Source organism: Otolemur garnettii, unplaced genomic scaffold (assembly GCF_000181295.1).
Source record: "Otolemur garnettii isolate 467f Iridium unplaced genomic scaffold, OtoGar3 scaffold00013, whole genome shotgun sequence".
Classification (NCBI taxonomy): Eukaryota; Metazoa; Chordata; class Mammalia; order Primates; family Galagidae; genus Otolemur; species Otolemur garnettii.
In genome coordinates, this window is record NW_003852408.1 from 3034384 (window position 1) to 3057271 (window position 22888).

At 37.3% G+C, this 22888-nt stretch overlaps 1 protein-coding gene across 1 annotated transcript in view; it reads right to left on the reverse strand.

The window, feature by feature from the left end:
- The window catches only part of LOC105886536 (nuclear body protein SP140-like protein), a 71192-nt gene that overhangs the window by 45732 nt on the left and 2572 nt on the right, over positions 1 to 22888 (reverse strand). The window contains exons 2-8 of the mRNA XM_012802266.2: positions 12661 to 12823; positions 11094 to 11256; positions 8896 to 8979; positions 6639 to 6810; positions 6189 to 6352; positions 5663 to 5737; positions 267 to 413 (exon numbers count right to left, since the gene is read on the reverse strand). Of these exons, the coding sequence (XP_012657720.2) occupies positions 267 to 413; positions 5663 to 5737; positions 6189 to 6352; positions 6639 to 6810; positions 8896 to 8979; positions 11094 to 11256; positions 12661 to 12823 (968 nt within the window). The remainder of the gene's footprint in view (positions 1 to 266; positions 414 to 5662; positions 5738 to 6188; positions 6353 to 6638; positions 6811 to 8895; positions 8980 to 11093; positions 11257 to 12660; positions 12824 to 22888) is intronic.

The following is a 22888-nucleotide window of genomic DNA, read 5'->3' on the forward strand; positions in this document are numbered from 1 at the left end:
AACCTCTCTGCCATCAGTACTTACCACCTCTATTTCTGTCTTTCCCCCACCAATTCCTAAGGACTTTCTCTGTGAAGCTGAGGGCTCACTGTTTGAGGTGCTGGCCTCCTCCCCTTCCTGCCTCCATACCAGGCTACCTGGACTCCCTCAGTGGGCCCTGATGAAGACTACTTGGACTCCTCCCACTGAGGCCCTGGACTCCCTCAGTGGGTTCCTTAGCTGATAACCTGAGATTCACAGCCACAAATTCATCCAGTTAAACTTACCTATCATGTCAGACTCTTGTTTATGGTTAGTTCTTGCTTGGTCTTGTTGCTCAACATCTGAGTTAAAAAATGTTTTTTCCTTCTTTATATCTACCAAACTCACAACACAGGGCTTAATTGGGATTCCTTGGTTGGGTACCTCTGCTCCTGGGCCAAATTGTGAGAAACAAGGCATTTTATTTATCTCTCCAATGGACCCTGCCATCGATAACTCCCTCCCTCACTACTAGTCTCACTACTGGGGAGAAACCTTCACACATGCCCTCAATTTTTTTTTCTGTTGCTTGACTCTATATTTCCTTGTGCATCTCACGACTCTGTTTTCTAATTTAACCGTTTCCTTTGCCTATTATTCACCTTAGGCTTATTTTTTTGTCTTTTTTTACATATAAAATCAAGATTTCTTGAAGCCATGAGTTTGAGATCAACATGAACAACATAGTGTGATCCCATCTGTACAAAACCTAAGAGAAATTAGTGAGGTGTGGTGGCTCACACCTGTAGTACCAGATACTTGGGTGGCCCAAGTGGGAGGATCACTTGAGCCCAAGAATTCAAGGCTTCAGTGAGTTTGATTGGGCCACTGCACTCCAGCCTGGGTGATAGAGCAAGACTCTGTCTCAAATAAATACATAAATAAATAAAGCAAAAACTTTAATAGCATAATAACATATACAGATAAAAGTGGGTTTTGAATGATCACAAAGTAAGCACATGGCTTTGGTGAAGAAACAAGGTTACCACAACCCATTAAAGCCTCCTAGTGACACCTCCCGCTAACAGCCCCTTTAGTGTTCTTAAGGTCAACCACCATCTTGGCTTCCAAACAAAGATTAATTTGGCTGTCATGTAATTTCTATTAATGGAATCATGTTCTCTTCTCTCTCTTTCTCTCTATTTCTCTGCCTCTGTCTCTCTATATACATCTATAATTAGATTAATTTCTATACAAAAGGAGCCTAAAAATGCAAACACACTATAAGAAAGGAGAAAATTGTATAAAAATTGTATTAATAATGTTTGTTGTTCTGTATATTATATCTTCTATAATTACACAAGTCAATACAAATTTTTCCTTTCTTAAAATACATATACATTTTTTGGCACCCTCTGGTGTATATACACACCTACTCCAAAGACACTAAATCCCATTGGGGGGGATTATGTATGTATATGTCTTTTAATTTATATATACATTTTATTCAATATGCTTGTGGGAGTCATCTAAATCCATTCTCTATAATTATTTTCACTTGTATAGTATTCTGTTATAGAAATAAACCACAAATTATTCATTATTTTTGCTGTTCCAGGTATTTGGCTTTTAGAATAATGCTGCTATGGACATGGTTTTGTATGTGTTTTGATAAATGTAATACACATTCTGTTAGTTTCTTCTGAGGAGTTTAACTGTTGCACTCTGAAGCATGTATATTTTTGAGTTTTGGAAGACTACACCAAACTGTATCTGAAATGCCCATGTAAAGGCAGAGATATGAGAGAGAGAAGTCAACAAATGCAAGTAACTAAAATGAGTCTGGTGTGGTGGGAAGGTGGCATGAGAGAGTAATAGGCAAGTGACAGGGAATTTGAGGCTGCATGGTTGGCATCCTTCAACATGCACACAAAACAGGGTTGACTAAAGCTGAGGGCCACAAGAAGGCAATGGGTTTAAACAAGAAAGCTGTACAGTTTCCTGTTTTTTCAATGTTTCTGGCAGCTTTATTTGTAAAAGCCCTCAAATTTAAACACTGCAAATGCCCATCAATAAGGGAATGGATAAATAGCATAATGGAAGGGTACTCATGAATAAAAGAAATGAACTATAGTTTCACAGAGTGGTTGAGTGTCAGCATGCTGAGTGAAAAAAGCCAGATTCTCATCCCTAAGAAGAGAACATACTATATAATTCCATTTATATAACATTCAGAAATATAAACTGATGAATAGCATCAGGAAGCTGAACAGTGATGACCTGTGGAGCAGGGTGCAGGAAGGAATAGGAGAGTGAGATATGAAAATCATTGGAAGAAAGATTATTGTGAATGCTATGACCCTATCTTGAATGCATACACATGTCAAAACTTATCACAATGGGTGGCACCTGTGGCTCAAAGGAATAGGGTGCCGGCCCTATATACCAGAGGTGGCAGGTTCAAACCTGGCCCTGGCCAAAAAAAAACCACCAAAAAAAAAAAATCACAAAGCATCCTTTAAATGTGCGAAGTTAATTTTATTATTTTCTTCCCCAGAATATTATACATACACACACTTTGGACAAATTATTTGCTTTTTTACATTTTAGGTTGAAGTGATAAGTGTGCCCTTCACTCAGAAAGTGTACATTGCATCTAGTAGGTGTGAATTTACCCATCCTCCCCACATATATGCCAGTAAGAGCCAAGTTGAGAATCAAGTCAAAGGTGTAATACCTTTCTCCATAGCCACAAAGAAAATAAAATAGGAATATATGTTTCCAGGAGAAAGATCTCCATAAAGAAAAATATAAACCACTGAGGAAAGAAATCATGAAGGATGTAAACACATGGAAAACACACCATGCTCATGGATTGTCAGAGTCAACGTTGTTAAAATGTCTATACTACCCAAAGTGACTTACAGATTCAGTGCCATCCCCATTAAAATACCATCATCATTTTTCACAGATCTAGAAAAAATAGTACTATTTTGTAGGGAACCCAGAAAAAACCCAGAATAGCCAATGCAACTTTAAGTAATAGGAAAGAACAAATTGAGAGGCATCACTTTACTAGATTTCAAGCCATATCACAAGGCTATAGTAATCAAAATAGTATGACACTGACACAAAAACAGAGACATAGACTCTATGGAATTGAATAGAGAACCCAAATATGAAACCATCCTCATATTCTCATAGTGTCTTTCACAAGGCAGATAAACATACATACCGGGGAAAAGAATCCCTATTTAATAAATGGTGCTGTGAAAACCGGAGAATCATAAGTAAAAGACTGAAACAAGATCCACACCTCTAACCACTCATAAAAATTAATTCATGATTGATAAAAGATCTAAACCTAAGGCATAAAGCCATAATAATTATAGAAGAAAATGTTAGAAAAATTCTTATAGAAACTGGCCTAGACAAAGAATTTATGAAGACGACACTAAAGCAATCACAGCAACAACAAAAATAAACAAATGGGACTGGTAAAATGAATAAGTTTTTGCACTGCTTAGGACACAATTAATAGTGCAAATAGATAACCTACAGAATGGGAGAACATAACTGCATGGTATACATTAATAAAAGGCTGATAGCTAGAATGATAACTTTTCAAATGAAGATAGACTAATGGCCAAGAAACACATGAAAAAATGCTCAATGTCTCTAATTGTCAGGGAAATGCAAATCAAAACCACAATGAGATATCTCTTAATTCCAGGGAGAATGATTCATACCAAAAAGTTTCAAAACAACAGAAGCTGGCATGGGTGTGGAGAGAAAGGAAAATGCATACACTGTTGGTGGGACTTCAAACTAGTATGATATCTATGGAAAATACTATGGAGATAGCTCACAGAACTAAAAGTAGACTACCATTTAATACAGCAATCCCAATACTAGGTGTTTACCCAGAGAAAAAGAACACATTGAATCTAAAAGACATCAGCACTGTAATGTTTACAGTAGTGCAGTTCACAACTGCAAAGAATGGAAACAACCCAAGTGCCCATCAGTACATGACTGGATTAATAAAAACAAAATTTCCAGGTATAGAAAGGTCAAAGATATCCAATCTGATTAAATTGAAACAAAACTCCACTGAGACATACCATAACACAGCTATCAAGAATCAAGAACAAAGAGAGGATCCTGAGACAAGAAAAAAGAAGAGAGTTTTAATAAGGCTACTGGATTTCTCAGCAAAACCTTATAGATCAACAGAGTGGGATGATAAATTCAACGTTAAAGGGTGGAAAAAAAACCCCTGCCAATTGAGAATACTGTACTTGGCAAAGCAGTCATTTAGAGATGAGGGAGACATTGACTTTCCCACATAAAGAAAATATGAGGTAATTCATTACTACCATACCTGTCTTACAAGAAATGCTAAAAGAAATTCTTTAAATTGAAGAAAATGTTGCTAGTTAGTAATATAAAAACATAAGAAAGTATAAAACTCACTTTTATACTTTGGAGTCAAAATACAGAGTACTCTAATAATAACTGGGGTGTATAAATAACTTTTATCTCAGGTATAAAGAATATAGAAATTAAAAATAATAAAAGCTATAATAATTTGTTAAGGGATACATGATGCAAAAAGATGTAAACTGGGACATCAGAAATTTAAAATGAGGGGGTAGAATAAAAGTTCAGAATTTGTATGTGATCAATTAAGTTGTTGCCAGCTTAAAATAGTCTGTTATAACTATAAAATGTCTTTTATAAGTGTCTTGCTAGCCACAAGCAAATCTATAGTAAATGTAGAAAAGATAAGAAGAAATCAATACTTAACACTGAAGAAAAATCACCTAATTATGAAGGAAGACAGAGAGGGAGAAAGGAATAAAGGATCTACAAAACAACCAGGAAACAAAAAATTAGAGGACCCACCACATCTTAACTTAGTCAATAATGCATTTAATACCTTGATAAACCCATCATAAAGTTGAAAATCACAAATCTAACTATCATAAGTCAGAGACTCTCGGCAGATTGAGGAGATGCATGCACTCCTATGTTCATTGCAGTGTTATTCACAATAAGCAATACTTGGAATCAACTTTAGCATCTGTCAATCGAGGATTCAACAAAGGTATGTGATACATATATGCATATGAAATACTCAGCCTTAAAAAAGAAGGAAATCCTGTCATTGGCAACAACATGGATAAACCCATGTGTTAAGTGAAATAAGTCAAACACAGAGAGATAAACACTGTACATCTCAGTTGTACACAGAGTGTAAAAAAGTTGAACTCACAGAAGTAGAGAGTACACGGTGGTAAGGGTGGTAAGAGGTGGGGGTTTGGTGGAGAAAGGGGGGAGGGGGGACTTTTGTCCAAGGATACAAAGTTTTAGCCAGGCAGGAAGAATAACTGCAAGAGATCTATTCTACAACATGGTGAGAAGAGTTAACGATGTGTTGTATTCTTGAAAATTACTAAGAGAGTAGGCTGTTTTCTCACCACAAAAATGACAAGTATGTGATGTAATGTATTTGTTAATTAGCTTAATTTAGACTTTTCACAATATATACATATTTAAAAACAACATTATACATGATAAATACATGTAATTTTTTGTCAATGTAAAGAAATGGTTAATATGGTAAAAAATAAAGAAACAACAAAAACTATAGAGCATTTGGAAAAAAAAGAAAATGTGTAAGCTAAGTAATAATTACTTTGTTCATCACAGCGCGCTGGTCTGGGTGTCTCATTTTCTGCATCTCCATTATTCACTACTGGCTCGCAGGATTCTGAAGATAACAGAGAACACAGCTGAGATCCAACAGTGCCTTGTACTGTCCTATGTCCACTTTGTTACACCTCACCTTGCCTGTCTTTCCTTCTCAAGTTTCTGCTTATTAGCCCTGCCTGCATGTGCTGCTGCCTCCACCCTGGGAAGGTGTCTGTGCCTCCTTGAGCCCATGGTCATTCTCTCTAACTACTCCTTATGCTTTTTGTTTCTATTTTTCTTCCTTTGTGAGGGTCTTCAACACTTTCCCCCTTGTCTCTGTTTTCCTTTCTAGCTTTCTTCCTCCATGTCTGTCCCATCAGGATATTGGGCTCCATTCCTATCCTCTCAGTGTCTGTGTGTTTTTCTCATCTTTGATAAATGTTTCCCTGCATCCTGCATTAGTCCATTCCTCTGTTCTCAGCCAGGGCCCTCTGACCCCTCCCCACTCATGTAAACCCCGTCGGTCTTACCTGCTGGCTCAGGCTTTTGGGCACATTGCTGATTTGCTTCTTGGCTTCCTAATGCATCATTTTTGTCTCTAGTTTCACCTTTTCTTCTCCTTTTTACCTGCTGTGTTTCACAGAACTGCTCCAAGAGCCCATTTTCAGGTGGGATTGTACCTAAACCAGGTTTTGATTAATAGATATTTTATTTGCCCTCTGCTGCTCATCACTCCCTGTCTCCTCCAACCACCACAGTCTGGGACACCACTGGATGGAGGGCAAAGCACTGAGGCAGTAGCCACATTCAAACGGGCATAAGCAGAAAACTGTGAAGCAGACACATGAGTAAAAGATCCAGGCCCAGAGCCATAAGAACTGGCAAGTGTGTCTAAGGGAATGGGAAGAAGAAATCCTCTCAGGAAACCCAGAGGATAATGACTTGTTATTTAAATCCTGCAGGTGAAAAAGTGCAGAAACAAAGAGTGAAAATTCTGGGAAATCAGTAACACACAGAGACAGCTCCCATAGCACATTCCAGAATAAGATGAGGCAACAAAGGTCCAAAGAGCAGTCAATAGGAACAAACCAGTGGAAATGGGAGAATCTGAGTGTGATGGAGTCAGGCTTGGAATAGAGCTTTCATCAGTTCCTGAAGGGGGAAGAAATTAGAAGTTTATTTCAGAAATTGAAGTACAGGTTTTGCCATTTCCCCTAAACCCTTTTCACGCTTTAGAGTGCAGGCATTACAGACCTCCTGTAAATTGCAATGCAGACCCCGTGGGAGCTGGCAGATGCAGGGGGTCAGGTGACCCTGCTGAGAGGCCTCAGTCAGGTCACCACACAGTCTGGTAAATGAATATGGCTTACCTTGACATCCTCAGCCATAGTGGACCTAGGTGTGTCCCAGAGCTGCCATGCCCCAGGCTTTCCCTCAGTGCCTGGAAGTCCTGGCTGCCTAGACCCCAAGATGTTTTACATGCCCACCCTCACCAGTTGATAATTCAGTGTCTGACTCCTCCCTTTTCTCCAGCTCCTGCTAATCTTTTCTCTGTATTTTCCTCTCTGCCTTTATTCCCAATTTTGTTTCTTGTTTCTGCCTTTTCCTTTAGATTACTTAGGTAGCAGCACTAGGCTAAGAACACAGGCTTTGGGGTCAGAACACCTGGGTTCAGCCTTCTTCATCTGACCTGAGGCAAAATCCACACATGGTCACCCTGGAGGATGGGCACATAAATGACACTCATCTCCAGTGGCAACCATGAGCTCTAAACCACATCAACCACAGAGGAGTTGTTCACTCAGAGTGAGCTGCTACTGTTAAAATATGGCTCTCTCTTCTGTCTTTCCTTTCCCTTCCTTCTCCTCCTCTCTCCCTCTCTGTCTCCCAGAACCCACGTCCTCTTCTCCACATCTGTACCTCTTCATCCGTGTCTTTTTAGGTGACTTCTTTTCTAAATATTCCTGCTCTTAAGCAACATACCCCACATTTAAATCATCCTTCTGCCATCACCTGGTATGATATTGTGATACCTTAAGAAATGTATATGTGTGTGAAAACCCCACACTGTACCCCAGAAGTGCATTAATATACATAGTTACCATTCAATTAAAAAAAAAAAAGAAATGTATATGTTGTGTTCCCTGCTCTTGATCAGAAAACCCTTGTAATATCCTAAATGTTAATGGTGAAAAAAACATTATTTGTCATTCATTATAAGCCCCTTCCAAACATACTGCAACTGTGTTAATGTGGTGACTTTTGGAAAACCCTGAAAATTGGGGGGCTTGTTAGGGTAGAGAACAGATCACATGACGAGAGGACTAGGGCTTCCAGCCCTTCCCCCTGGCTCCCACGGAGGGGAGAGGGGATAGAGGTTGACTTTATCATCTACAGCCAATTATTTGATCAATCATGACTATACATATAATGGAATTTCTATAACAACCCTAAACAACTGGAGTGTTTCTGGGTTGGTAACAAATGGATGTCCAGGGAAGGTATGGAAACTGGTGCCCCTTCCCTATGCTTTACCCTGTGAATCTCTTTAATTTTTCTGTTGTTCAGTTGCAGTTTTCATAGTAAATTGGTAAACATAAGTCAATGTTTCCCTGACTTCTACGAGCTGTACTAGGGAGGTCTCAAACCCAAAGAGGAAGTCATGGGAATCTTTGTTTCATAGTGAGAAGGAAAGGAGCACAAATCATAACCTAAGACCTGTGGGTGGCATCTGAAGTGACAGAGTCTTCTGAGGTTGAGTCTTTAACATGTGGAATCTGATCTAACTCTGGTAGAACTGAATTAAAGCATAGGATATTTAAAATCTACAGAGAATTCAAGAGCTGGTCAGTATCGTGATTACACCAACACAGGCTCTTCCAGAAATGTCATGAATGTGAGGCACAGATAACTAAGACAGGTGGTTTTTTTTCCACCAAGAGTTCTCTTTAATATTGACCATGGGCCATAGTTCTCAGCCCTTCTAATTACAATTTCTTTCATGTAGTTAGTGTCTTAAATCTGGCCCTACTGACACCCTGAACTCCAGTCCTCCATCCAAATTGTTGGTCCAACAGTATCTTGTAATGGCTGTGTCTCCAAGACCCCACACCTGGGTAGCAGCTCAGACACACGCCCCTCCTGACATTCCTCATCCTAACTTGTCCCTGACTCACAATCTCCACTCAGGCCCCTTTCCTCTTAGCAGATGAGAAATTTCTCTCCTATTGTTATTACCTTGTTCAAGGCTTAGTTGGCTACTGGGCCCTTCCATTCTTGCTTCTTCATCACTTTCTTGTAAATATGATTGGTCTGGGACCACTGAAGAGTCAGAGAGAGAGAGTCAGAGGGAGACAGAAGGGAGTTAGATATCTCCAGCACAGACAAGGAACAACATCTTGAAATTTTACATTTAGGAATTCCCAGCTCTTGGGTCACTCAGAGCTCTCATGTCTTAAAGTTCTCCTGTCATCCCTTTGGAAAAGAATAGAGAAGATGTCATCAAGGAAGACTTTATTTCCCAACAGAATAGAGACACTCAAGTTTTAAAGCTAACAGCAAAGTGAAAACATTTTGAGCCATTTCACTTGCCGACAAAAATTTTCAGGTGGTGGGGAAAGTATATGTCAGAACAAATAACAAGAGTGAAATGTTTTTTCTGAACTGTTCAAACTAATGAAAACACAGAGATTTCTTGGGGAGGTCTCAGGTCCTAGACAGAGCTGATAATATATAAATGAGAGAACTCCAAGGGCTTTGGAAATAGAAAAGAAGATTACTTTATGGCTTAATTGGGTCAGAAAGGATGAACAATTCCCCAAGGAACATAACAGAGGACAGGGGGGCAGCTAACATGGACTTCAGGGACCAGAAGGGGGCAGTGTCTTTCTGAGGGCAAAGGAATGACCTTGCTGCCCTGGGAGGTAGACAGTGGCCTAGGCAGTGCCTAAGCCTTGGTGGCCATCACCTAAGCCCAGGGAGCCACTTGGGGGCTGGGATGGAGAGTCCCTGTAGTCCATGGAGACAATCAGAGCTCCTGAGCAGTAAAGATAACACCATTCCCTTGGAGTGCATAGACTGGGGACATCCTCACCACAAATACAATATTGACTTGAAATTTGTGTCCTGGTATTTGATTTTCTTCAATTTCCTCTTCTGATTTGAATGACTTCCTATAGAAATTATTTTATTCTTAATTGAATAAGGTTACTATTGATACAAATCAACAAGCCATATATATACCTGCTTAAATTTTTTTCTCTTGCTGATAAACTTGTAGTACCTCTTGACTGCCTCTTAAATAAACTTCAAATTCCTTAGCTATAAATGCCAGACCCTTCACAATCTTTTTCCAACTTGTCTTGTCTTGAATCAGCTCCTACTGTGCTCTGTACTGTTTATGTGGCCAAATTCAATTTGTTCTGTTTGCAGACATGCTCTCAACCTTTATTCCTGTTCTGGTGGCATCCACCCTCCTGGGTGCATGTGCCCACTTTTCTTGTGATGTCTTTAGATCTTATATGGAGAACTGGGTTGAGATCAAATTGTGTTGAAATAAAACGTTTTCTAGGCAAGGGTGGAAAAAAAGATAGCAACCTCTTTACTGTGTCCCAGGAAAAGAGGAAATCCTGGCTTCTCAGGAAAAAGTCCAGAATCAAGCTGTTAGTTTTGTATAGCACCAAAAATAGTTGCCAGCAGAGCAGTTTTGTGATTATTTAGATAATGTTTGTTCACTACTTGTAAATAAAGGGGAGAAAATCCTTTTTCTTCCTTGTTACAAGCAAATTTCACCCAGAGTTAATTTTTTTTGGTATTCTAGAAATGATGGCTTTAATGCTGTTACTAGGCAAACACAGAACTTAGGAAAACCATGACTGGCAGACTAGGAGGGACTAAGCATGAACTACAAGTGCCTTGTGGGAAACCATGACTTTGGGAACTCTTGTAACTCAGCTTATTCCCTTGTGGGGTACTTGAAATTTATGACTATAGGGAAGTTAAAAGGTACATTGACTGTCATGGGTATGCAGTAGTAGACTAAGATGGATCCTGCAACTGTGGGCAAGCTGTCACTCATGGCAGGTGGTAGTCAACTAGAGCCCTCTATAAGGGCTCCCAGTAAAGGGAGGCAACTGATGTTGCCCTGTTGGGATTTTGTGCTTCTTATTTTATGTTCTTCTAAGTAAGCCTGGGTCAGTGTGGCTCCGGTTGTCTTGTGAGTCTAAATGTCCAGTCCAGGTTAGCAGACTTCAAAGTGGTTGTCCTACCATAGCTATTACACCATAAGCTTCAAGAAGGCTCAGCATATGCCTATTTTGTTAACTGCTCCATCCCCACTGCTCAGCACAGTTTATGGCATATTATAAAAGCTCAAAATATGCTTATTGAAAAATATTGGCCCTGGACCTCAAAAGGTAGGTAAGAAACTTAATTACCATTTCTGAAGCTTTCATAAATTGGAATTAAACCAGGGTATTCCATCATATTGGCTTCACTGAATACTTCTTTCAAGACCTCTGGGTTAAATGTCTTTTCCAGCTCATTGAGAACATTGTACACCACTTTTTGTAGCAGGTTTCTGAAAGATTCTTGAGAATCCTTAAAAATATTGAATTGAAAAAATATAAATGCAGATTTCAAAGAACCCTGGAAAGTAATTTATGCTTAAATGTATTCCAGTTTCCTGTAACAGTTATCTTCTCATGTAAAGGTTTATTTATTTAGTTAGTTAGTCAGTTAGAAACAATCTCCATTACCAAAGCTAGAGTCTCATGGCATCATCGTAGCTCACAGCAACCTCAAACTCATTGGGCTCAAGTAATCCCCTTTGTCTCAGCCTCCCAATTTGCTGGAACTATAGCCTAATTTTTTCTATTTTTTCTTTTTTCTTTTCTTTTCTTTTCTTTTTTTTTTTTTTAGTAGAGACAAAGTCTCGCTCTTGCTCAGGTTGGTCTCCAATTCCTGAGTTCAAGATATCCTCCCACCTCAGGCTCCCAGAGTGCTAGGATTTCAGGAATGAGCCACCACACTCAGCTGCATGTAAAGTTTTATAATTTTTATGTATTCATATAGCTACTAAATGAAACAAATCCTTCTGCCTTATAAAAATCCATCAGTAAGTCTAATCTCTTTACTCTCATTTATATGAAATGTAGAAAGAAGCAAGTTTGAAGAATAAAAGTGGGTTAAAGTAAATGATATGTAACCCTGTAAGAAGAGGGCCAAGATGTTTCCAGAATAGATTTAGCAGGTAACAGTGGCTACTGTGTTGACTGAACAACCCCTGGCCCAGGACTGACTTAGCCTGAAGATGTCAGGGAGACCAGGTGACTGTTCTCCCCTGGCCATGAACTTGGTCACAGAACCAACTCTTAGCCAAAGAGAAGACTTGTTTTTCTGTATCACCAATAGGACATATTGATGAAACTATCCAAATTTAAAAAATTGAAAGAGGAAAGAAAAAGAAACCTGAAAAATGTTATAGAAAGAAGAACAAATATGTACTCCCAATTTGGTCTAACCAGACACTAATTTACCATGGGTTTTGATGTTCTTAGATCTAGATATATTTAAATTTATGTTAACCAAAATAAAATGCCATGCCAATTACCATTTCAGTAAATCAATTCTAAAATTATTCATCAATTCATTAAAATTATTTTTAATTTTTAGTTTATGTTATATTGTATGAATTCCTACAAGGCATTGTATATTTATGGAGTTTATTTCTGATCCAGCTTATTTTCAGGGCCATTCACCCTGATGCCAGAGGGTGACATGGAACATTATTCCTTGTGTTAGAAGCAGGATCATCCTTGGTGATTTCCATTTCTCTTCTCCCTTTTACCTGACAGGGGCACATACAGAATACTTGGAAAGGTACCCACTCATAGAAGACCTCTCAGTCAACTACTTATACCACAAAGTTTGAGTTTAGCATGTCAAAGGTCAAGTTAATATGGGGCTGATTTACAAGATTGTGATATAATAAACGTTACTTACTTCATAGAGTTTATTTGTGATGACTTCATGGTCACGGAGGCGTTCAAGGAATGGAAATATCCTTGTTATTGCATATGAAATGTCCACCTTTAGTTTTTTGAAGTGATTGAATACACAGTTATCAATACACTTGTCCTCTATGTCCTGGTCTTCTGTGGATATCCTAGGGGTAAATGATACCATGTAAAAATGGTCATCAAGATTTTGAGATGTTTGTGGAGGCTATACGATTTTTTTTTTTTTTTTTGCAGTTTTTGGCTAGGGTTAGGTTTCAACCTGCCACCTCCAGCATATGGGGCTGGCGCCTTACTCCTTCGAGCCACAGGTGCCGCCCGAGGCTATAAGATTTTATATATGAAACATAGGCTATGAAGAACCAACATACAGAAAATAGGAGGTCCTGAGTAGAGGCCAGAGTAAATGGCATTGAAGCAACAAACAAACCTGTAATGGTAGGAAGCATGGAGATTATGAAAGACTGCTACATATGACTGAAAAATCCTTTGCCATCCTGGTCAAAGTCATTGTAAAGATATTTTGCCTAAACATAACTGGAACATTTTTGAATTTAAAAAGTCTAAATTCCTACAAAATCAACATGGGGCAAACAGGTTATCCATAGAGAAATGAAAATCAGTCATACAAAATACAATCCAACCTTGACAATGTCTCTTGGAACATTTTTGAATTTAAAAAGTCTGAATTCTTACAAAATCAACATGGAGTAATCAGGTCATCCATGGAGAAATGAAAATCAGTCATACAAAATACAACCCAACCTTGAAAATGCATCTTAACAACTAAGAGAAACTCAGAAAAATAAAAATAAGCTGTTAAATGAGAAATGTGATCCTACAGCATAAAATTCATTTGCAAATAATAATATGTGGTTTAATAATGATAATGGTATGATAATCTCCAAATTGAGAATTTCAAAAAGAAGATATCAGTGACATCTCCTAGAACATCTGGTTCTGGTTTGTGTTAATATAAATTTGTTTGTGCTATTGTTATATATAGTGAATTGTTTTAGACATCTGAATTTCAGAAATTGCTGCTGCTTCCTGAGAAAGTAATTGGGTTTTAGTTGAACACTTTCTTGCTATGATAGTGTTTCAATTAACATGTCTGTATTCCTCAGTGCTGTGAAAACTCATAAGCTTACTTTGTCAAATGAAAGTGAAATTGTACTTCCCAGTATCCAAAATACAGCAGGGAATAAAAATGCTACATTGTTTTTTACTTTTAAATTTTTTTTATTAAATTGTAACTGTGAACATTAATGCATTTATGGGTACAATGTGCTAATTTGATATACAATGTGGAATGCTTACATCAAACTTGTTAACATAACCATCACCTCACTTACTTACTTATTTCTTGTGGTAAGACATTTATACTCTTAATAGTTTTAAAATGTACCATTGCATTATGCACAATAGCTGAGGTCCCCTTAAATACCGTCCCTCCCCCATTCTCCCCTCTCTCCTTCTTCCCTCTTTCTTTCTGACTATAGTTTTGTTTTATCATTTGTATGAAAGCATAGGTGATTATATATTGGTTTCATAATAATATTGAGTACATTGGATACTTTTTGCTTCCATTCTTGAGATACTTTACGAAGAAGAATATATTCCAGCTCCATCCAGGTAAACATAAAAGATGTGAAGTCTCGATCTTTTTTATGGCTGAATTGTATTCCATGGTATACATGTACCATAATTTGTTAATCCATTCATGGGTCTGTGAGCACTTAGGCTGCTTCCATGATTTGGCAATTATGAATTGAGCTGCAATGAACATTCTGGTGCAAGTGTCTGCTGTAAAATGATTTTTGATCATCTGGGTATATAACCTAGTGGAGGACTTGCAGGATCAAATGGCAGGTCTACTTTTAGTTCCTTGAGTATTCACCAAACTTCTTCCCCAAAAGGATATATTAGCTTAAATTCCCACCAGCAGTGTAGAACTGTTCCCTTCTCTCCACATCCATGCCAACATCTATGGTTTTCAGATTTTGTGATGTGGGCTAATCTTACTGGAGTTAGATGATATCTCAAAGTAGTTTTGCTTTGCATTTCTCTGATGATTAAAGATGATGAGTATTTTTTCATGTGTTTGTAGGCCATGCACCTGTCTTTTTCAGAGAAGCTTCTGTTCAAGTCTCTTGCCCACAAGGAAATGGGGTTATTGGTTCTTTTCTTATTGATTAGTTTGAGTTCTCTGTGGATTCTAATTATTAGACCCTTGTTGGAAACATCACTTGAAAATATCTTCTCCCATTCTAAAGGTTGGGTCCCCTGGCTCTCTATAGGCTGGTAATATATTTAATTGTTATTTAAAGAATACAACTATATTTTAGGTATAATTTTTTTTTTTAAATAAGCCAATGGCAGGCTATGTGACTTTTGATCAAACCAGAGAGGGGCAGGGCTTCTTAATAAAAGGGACCACCTAAAATTAGTATTGTTTGAAATGACTGTCTAATTTTGAGGGTTCTGATATTTATGTGAAAATTTAACAGTTTTTTTAAAGTTCTTGGAAATTAGTATTGACATTGAATCTCTTAAGGTAGAATTTTAAGGCTTTTCATGCATGGGCCAATTCCAGAATAAAGCAGAGCAACCCCTTACATACACATGATCACCCTGCTGCTGGAAACTTCAGTAGCTTACATGAGGGGACTCACTTTACAAGGAGAAATTATGGGGGACAGTGCCTGAGGCTCAAGGAGTAGGGTGCTGGCCCCATATACCAGAGGTGGTGGGTTCAAACTCATACCCGGCCTAAAAGAATAAAAAATAAAAAATAAATAAAGTATTAAAAAAAAAACAAGGAGAAATTATGTACTTTTAAAATATATTATTTTTTATAAAATAACTTGCTCTGCTATAAACCACCATTAAAAACTGTAGTGTTTTAGTTTTGTACTTAAATATATTTGGAGTGAAAATTACCACTAAAGTAAAATATGGCTCCAACAAAAACATTAAAGAGTGCTGTATTGAATTGCCAGAACTCTCTGACTTAGTGAAGGTGCTGTGTTATCCTCCTTGGATTTGTGTTTTGTGATTTCATATGCTGTACCATGGCTGGTAATGCTAACTGAAAAATAAAGTCATTATCTGAATTTTGTAGCACTCTAAACTTAAACAGAAGAACAGCTGTTTACATCTTTTAGCAGTTCACATTTGCCTAACTTAGAAATATCCATGTGTCAAAATAATGGTTTTGTAATTGCAAAGGCATGATATATCAGGTAATTTGAATATAATTACTTTTTGAAGTAATTGTGACCACAAAACATCTTTTTTTACATCATTTGAAATTACTCTAAGGATGTCTTGATCTGCAGCATAAACCCTAGACACAATGTTTTTAATAATATGGTGCCACTGTGAGAGGTGGGAGCAGTGAGAAAGAACAAAGAATAATTGGGGGTGGAGAGAGGACTGACCAAAACTAACCACTAAGTGAATTGCACTGTGGCTTTTATTTATGGGAAATCCTTATTTTGGATGACAGAGGGCAGCTGCAAACTGAAAACAATACATGAAATGTACTTTGCTTCATGTTTCCTAGTAGGCAATGATCAAGCACACAATGGGAAAGGATATTTGCATATTTTGATTCAGACAAAAGCTTGATAACTAGAATCTATAAAGAATTCAAATTAATCCACTTGAAAAAAGCCAACAATCCCATATATCAATGGGCAAGAGACATGAACAGAACCTTCTCTAAAGAAGACAGACAAATGGCTAACAAACACGAAAAAATGCTCATCATCCCTAATTATTAGAGAAATGCAAATCAAAACCACCCTGAGATATCATCTAACCCCGGCGTGAATGACCCACATCACAAAATCTCAAAACTGCAGATGCTGGTGTGGATGTGGAGAGAAGGGAACACTTTTACACTGCTGGTGGGATTGCAAACTAATACAACCTTTTTGGAAGGAAGTACAGAGAAACCTCAAAGAACTCAAGCTATACATACCTCCAATTTGATCTTGCAATCCCATTACTGGGCATCTTCCCAGAAGGAAAAAAATTCTTTTATCATAAGGACACTTGCACTAGACTGTTTATTGCAGTTCAATTTACAATCGCCAAAATATGGAAACAGCCTAAATGCCCACCAACCCAGGCATGGATTAACAAGTTGTGGTATATGTACACCATAGAATACTATTCATCCATTAAAAATTGAGACTTTACAGCCTTTGTATTAGCCTGGATGAAAGTGGAACACATTATTCTTGGTAAAGCATCACAAGAATAGAGAAGCATGAAAAATCCTATGTACTTAATTTTGATATAAAGACAATTAATGACAATTAATGACACAGTGGGGGTGGGGGAAGGGGTGAGCAGAGAGAGAAAGAAGGAGGGAGGGGTGGGGAAAAGGAAGAGTAGAGAGAGGGAAGGAGGGAGGAGGTGGGGTCTTGGTGTGTGCCACACCTTTTGGGGCAAGAGAGATGAATAGAATCTTCTCTAAAGACGACAGACAAATGGCTAGCAAACACATGAAAAAATGCTCATCATCCCTAATTATTAAAGAAATGCAATCAAAACCACCCTGAGATATCATCTAGCCCCAGTGAGAATGACCTATATAACAAAATCTCAAAACTGCAGATGCTGGTGTGGATGTGGAGAGAAAGGAACACTTTTACACTGCTGATGAGACTGCAAACTAATACAACCTTTTTGGAAGAGAGTATGGAGAAACCTCAAAGAACTCAACCTAGACCTTCCATTTGATCCTACAATCCTATTACTGGGCATCTATCCAGAAGAAAAGAAAAATTTTTATTATAAAGACACTTGTACTAGGCTGTTTACTGCAACCCAATTTACAATCACTAAAATGTGGAAACAGCCTAAATGTCCTTCAACTCAGGAAGGGATTGGTAAACTGTGGTATATGTATACCATGGAATATTATTCAGCCATTAAAGAAATGGAGATTTTGCAGCATTTGTACTAACCTGGATAGAGGTGGAACACATTATTCTTAGTGAAGTATCACAGGAATGGAAAAGTATGAATCCTATGTATTCAACTTTGATATGAGGACAATTAATGACAATTAATGACATTGTGGGGCATGGGGAAGGGGAGAACAGACAGAGAAGGAAGGAGGGGTGAGGGAAAGGAAACAAAGAAAAAAAAGGAAAGAAAATAGTGACATTCTTATATAAATTGGATTTAATTTTGACCAAAGTACATTACTTAAACATTAATTTTTAATTCAACTTGTTAATATGTTGTTTAGGATATTGCATCCTCATTTATAAGTGAAATATGTTTGTAATTTCCCCTTTATCATAATATATTTCCTCCAATTTTAATATCAGGTGTATCCAGATTAAATAGAATGATTTTGAAGTGTTTCTTCTTTTTCTATTGTCTATAAGATTTGGCATGATCTGTTTTTTAAAATTATCTTTTACTTTTATTTATAAATATTAGTTGTCTATTTCTTGAGACTTTGGAAAAAAAATAAGAAGAAGTTAACTGATGACTCCATACTGAACCTCAAAGTCAAAGCATTCTGTAATAGACATACTCTTATTTGACAATGTGAATGTTACTTTCTTTGCATTATTATTATTATTGCGTAATAATTTGATGCAACAATAGTCTGATTTCTTTTCTGAATGTATTTATCTTTGTTCATTCTTTATAAGGTTTTTATTTCTAGTCCTTATCTTAAACATTGTTATTGTTATGACATTTTAAGCCTTTTTAATTTTATTAAGGCAAAAAGTGGAAACTTAATAAACACATGTATGTGTAAAGAAAAAAAAGAAAATTATGAAACTTTAAGAAAAGAAATACCAGAAGATATTAACAAATGGAAGAACATACCATGCTTGTGGCTGGGAAGAATCAACATTATTAACATGTCTATACTTCCCAAAGCAATCTACTGATTCAATGCCATCCCTATTAAAAACCAACATCACACTTTCAAGACTTAGAAAAAATAATTCTTTATTTTGTATGGAACCAGAAAAACCCTGGTATAGCAAAGGCAATTATTAGCAATAAAAACAAAGTTGGGGGCATCAGCCTACCAGACTTTAGGCTGTACTACAAGGCTATAGTGGTCAAAACAACATGGTACTGGCACAAAAATGGAGACAGACATGTGGAACTGAATACAAAACCAGGAAACTAACACCTTATAGCTTCCTGACCTTTGATAAACCACAAAAGAACATACACTGGAGGAAAGAATCCCTGTTCAATAAATGTGCTGGGAGAACTGGATATCCACATGTAAAAGACTGAAACTGGACCCATACCTTTCTCTACTAACAAAAATTGATTTGAAGGTGTGAAATAAATCTAAGGTGTGAAACAAAATCCTCAAAGAAAGTGTGGGGAAACACTTGAAGATATCAGCCTGGGGAAAGACTTTATGAAGAATACTTCTGTGGCAATTGCAACAACAACAAAAATGACAAGTAGGACTTAATTAAACTTAATAGCTTCTGTACAGCTAAAGAAACGACAACCAAAGGAAATAGACAATCTACACAATGGGACAGGATATTTGCATATTATTAATTGGACAAAAGCTTGATAATTAGGATCTACAGAGAACTCAAATTAATCAACATAAAAAGAGCCAACAATCCCTTATATCACTGGCAAAAGAAATGAATAGAACTTTTTCTAAAGAAGATAGACAAATAGCCAACAAGCATATGCAAAAATGCTCATCATCCTTAATCATAAAAGAAATGCAAATCAAAACTATCCTAAAGTATTACTTACCCCAGTGAGAATGTCCCACATCACAAAATCTCAAAACTACACATGCTGGTGTGGATGTGGAGAGAAGGGAACACTTCTACATTGCTGATGGAACTGCAAACTAATACAACCTTTTTGGAAGGATGAATGGAGAATCCTCAAAGAACTCAAACTAGATCTCCCATTTGATCCTGCAATCCTCTTATTGGGCATCTACCCAGAAGGAAAAAAAAATCCTTTTATCATAAGGAGATTTGCACTAGACTGTTTATCACAACTCAATTACAATAGCCAGAATGTGGAAACAGCCTAAATGCCCACCAACCCAGGAATGGATTAACAAACTGTGGTATATGTATACCATGGATTATTATTCAGCCATTAAAAAAGATGGAGACTTTATACCTTCTGTATTAACCTGGATGGAAGTGGAACACATTATTCTTCATAAAACATCATAAGAATGGAGAAGCAAGAATCCCATGAGGACAATTGATGACCTAGTACATGTTGGGGGGTTGGGGAAGGGAGGTGCAAGGAGAGGGAAGAAAGGAGAAGGTGGGGGGTCACGGGGTGTGAAACACCTCTTGGGAATGGGTCACTATTATAAGAGGGACTTTACCTAACAAATGCAATCAGTGTAATCTGGTTCTTTGTACCTTCAATAAATCCCCAACTATATATATATACATATATGAAGAAAGTGAAGAATTTGGATACCAAAAACTGTAAGACATTGATGAAAGAAATTTAAGAAGACACAAATAAAGCTGAAGATATCCTGTGTTCATGGATCAGAAGAACTAGTATCATTAAAATGTCCATATTACCCAAAGTGATCTATAGATTCAATACAATCCCTGTCAAAATTCCAATGACTTTGGAGTATACACAAACAATACTAAGATTTGTAGAGAATCAAAAAATTCTCCAAATAGCCAGAGAAATCCTTATTTATTTTTCATTTTACTTAATTAATAAAATTTAAATTTTTTTGAGATTTGGTCTCACTCTGTTGCCTGGGCTAGAGTGCAGTGGCATCATAATAGTTGTTCACTGGCACCTCCAATCCTCGGGCTTATGCCATCCTCCTACCTCAGCCTCCTGAGGAGCCAGGACTACAAGCACCACTATGCCCACACAATTCTTCTATATTTTGTATAGACAAGGTCTCACTGTGTTGCTCAGGCTGGTCTTGAACTCCTGGGCTCAAGCAATCATCCTGCCCTTTCCTCCCAAAGTGCTAGGATTACAGGTGTGAACCATCACACCTGGCCCAAACCAATCTTTAGAAAGAATAACAAAGCTAAAGGCATCTCAGATATTAAACTACATTATAAAGCTATAGTAACCCAAACAATATGTTGCTGCCATAAAAAGAGACACATAAACCAATGGAACAGAACTGAGAGCCCAGAAATGAATCAACACACATACCAATATTTGACAATGATGCCAAGAACACACTATGTGGAAAGGGTAGTCTCTTCAATAAATGGTGGGAAAACTGAATATCCATGTACATAACAATAAAATTAGACCCTTTTCTTTTAACAGTCAAAAAATTTAACTTTAAGTGTGTTGAAGAAATACATATAAAACCCAAGCACATAAAACTTTTAGAAACAAATGTAGGGGAAAATGTTCTTGACATTGGTTTTGGCAGTGATTTTTTGGATACAACACAAAAAAGCACAAGAAACAAAAGCAAAAATACACAAATGGGACTATAACTAACTAAAAATCTTCTGCACAGCAAAGAATAATAAACAAGATGACAAACAACCTATAGAATGGGAGAAAATATAGTATTTGCAAATCACCTACATGACACCTTATAGTTCAAAATATATAGCTAACATATGCAACATATAACTATGTCTAATAGCTATATATATATAAATTTCCTTATATGTAATTTATATATAATTATATATAAAACTATGTGTAATGGTTATATATAAAAATTATACATAACTATGTCTAGTAATATATATCACTATATATGTAACTATGTCTGATAGTTATATATCACATATAACTATGTCCAGCAACTGAAACATCTCAGTATTGAAACCAATAAAAATAGAACCATTTATCAGAACAGGGATCACCTATACAGAACCACATATGAGAGGATATAGTGCAAGAGTCCCTATGATGTCAATGTGGCCTTGAACAGGAACTGGCAGGCATTGCTTTTGGTGTTGCTGCAGCACTACTTGAGTCAGGAAGTCTCAAAAAAAGTTCCAAATTACTCTGAGCAAGACAGGATGGAGTGAGGGCAAGTTCTAACAAATTAGGACCAAAGTGGTGAACTACCTCCACCCCTATGAATATTCCCCCCACCCCACCCCCTTAGCCTATAATTCAGCTGCCGCATAAATAGAAAGGCAACAGGAAACAGGTGGCTGGTTCTCTTCTGGAGGGAGAATTAACCTCTGCTTTGTCTGCAGAGTGGATTTTCTACAGTTTCTGAATAAATCTTGCTTTTACTTTATACTTTCAGTAGCTCCTGAATTCTTCCTTTTGTGAAGCCAAGGACCAATCGACTAGGACTGTCTGTACCTCCCAGTGTTGGAGTTCCTTCCTGTGTCATTCTCACTCTCTCAAAATAACTTATTGTTCTGTTGGTCTTAGGCAACCTCAGCATACAATTTTCTTTTTTTCCCTTATTGCCTAAAACTTTCATCTTTTCATTTAAAGGAAGACATTTACAGCTTCTCTGTAACCTATCAGAGTTTCCAGCATCACCACTTTCAACATTAAGGCCACTACTAAGTAAAATAAAGGTTCTTTGGACTAAGGTACTGTGATACAAGGGTTGATCTGATAACCAAGGCAGCTTCTAAGTGAGTATGAGTGGTCATGAGGCATCTATGGAATAGAGGTGCTAGACAAAGGTAGGAATCATGTCCCAGGAGGGACTGAGAGGGGCTGTGTGAGATTTCATCACACTATTCAGAATGGCAGCCAATTTGTAACTTATAAATTATTTGTTTGTGGAATTTTTTATTGAATATTTTCAGAACTTGCTTCACCACTGGTAACTGAAACCATAGAAAACAAATTGTGCATATGGGAAAATACTGTAGTTTATAATAGTATAAAGATACCAAATATCTATGAAGATGTCTAGAAGTACAAAACCTTCAGACAGAAAAATAGAAATTTTATAAAGAAAAGTTTTAAAATTAGTAATTTACACATATCATATACATGAGATGAAAGACATAACATTATAAAGATGTCAGTTCTCTTCAGATGGATCCATAGACTCAATGCACTCCATGAAACATCCCAGTAAAATGTTGACAAGCTGATTTGGGCACACAAAGATCCAAGATACTTTGGAGGAAGAGGAGAAGAGTTACTCTCCCATGCATCAGGAGTCACTGGGAAGCTGTTCCCATATGGCAGTGCTGTGCTGACATCAGCAGAGCCAAACATGGGCC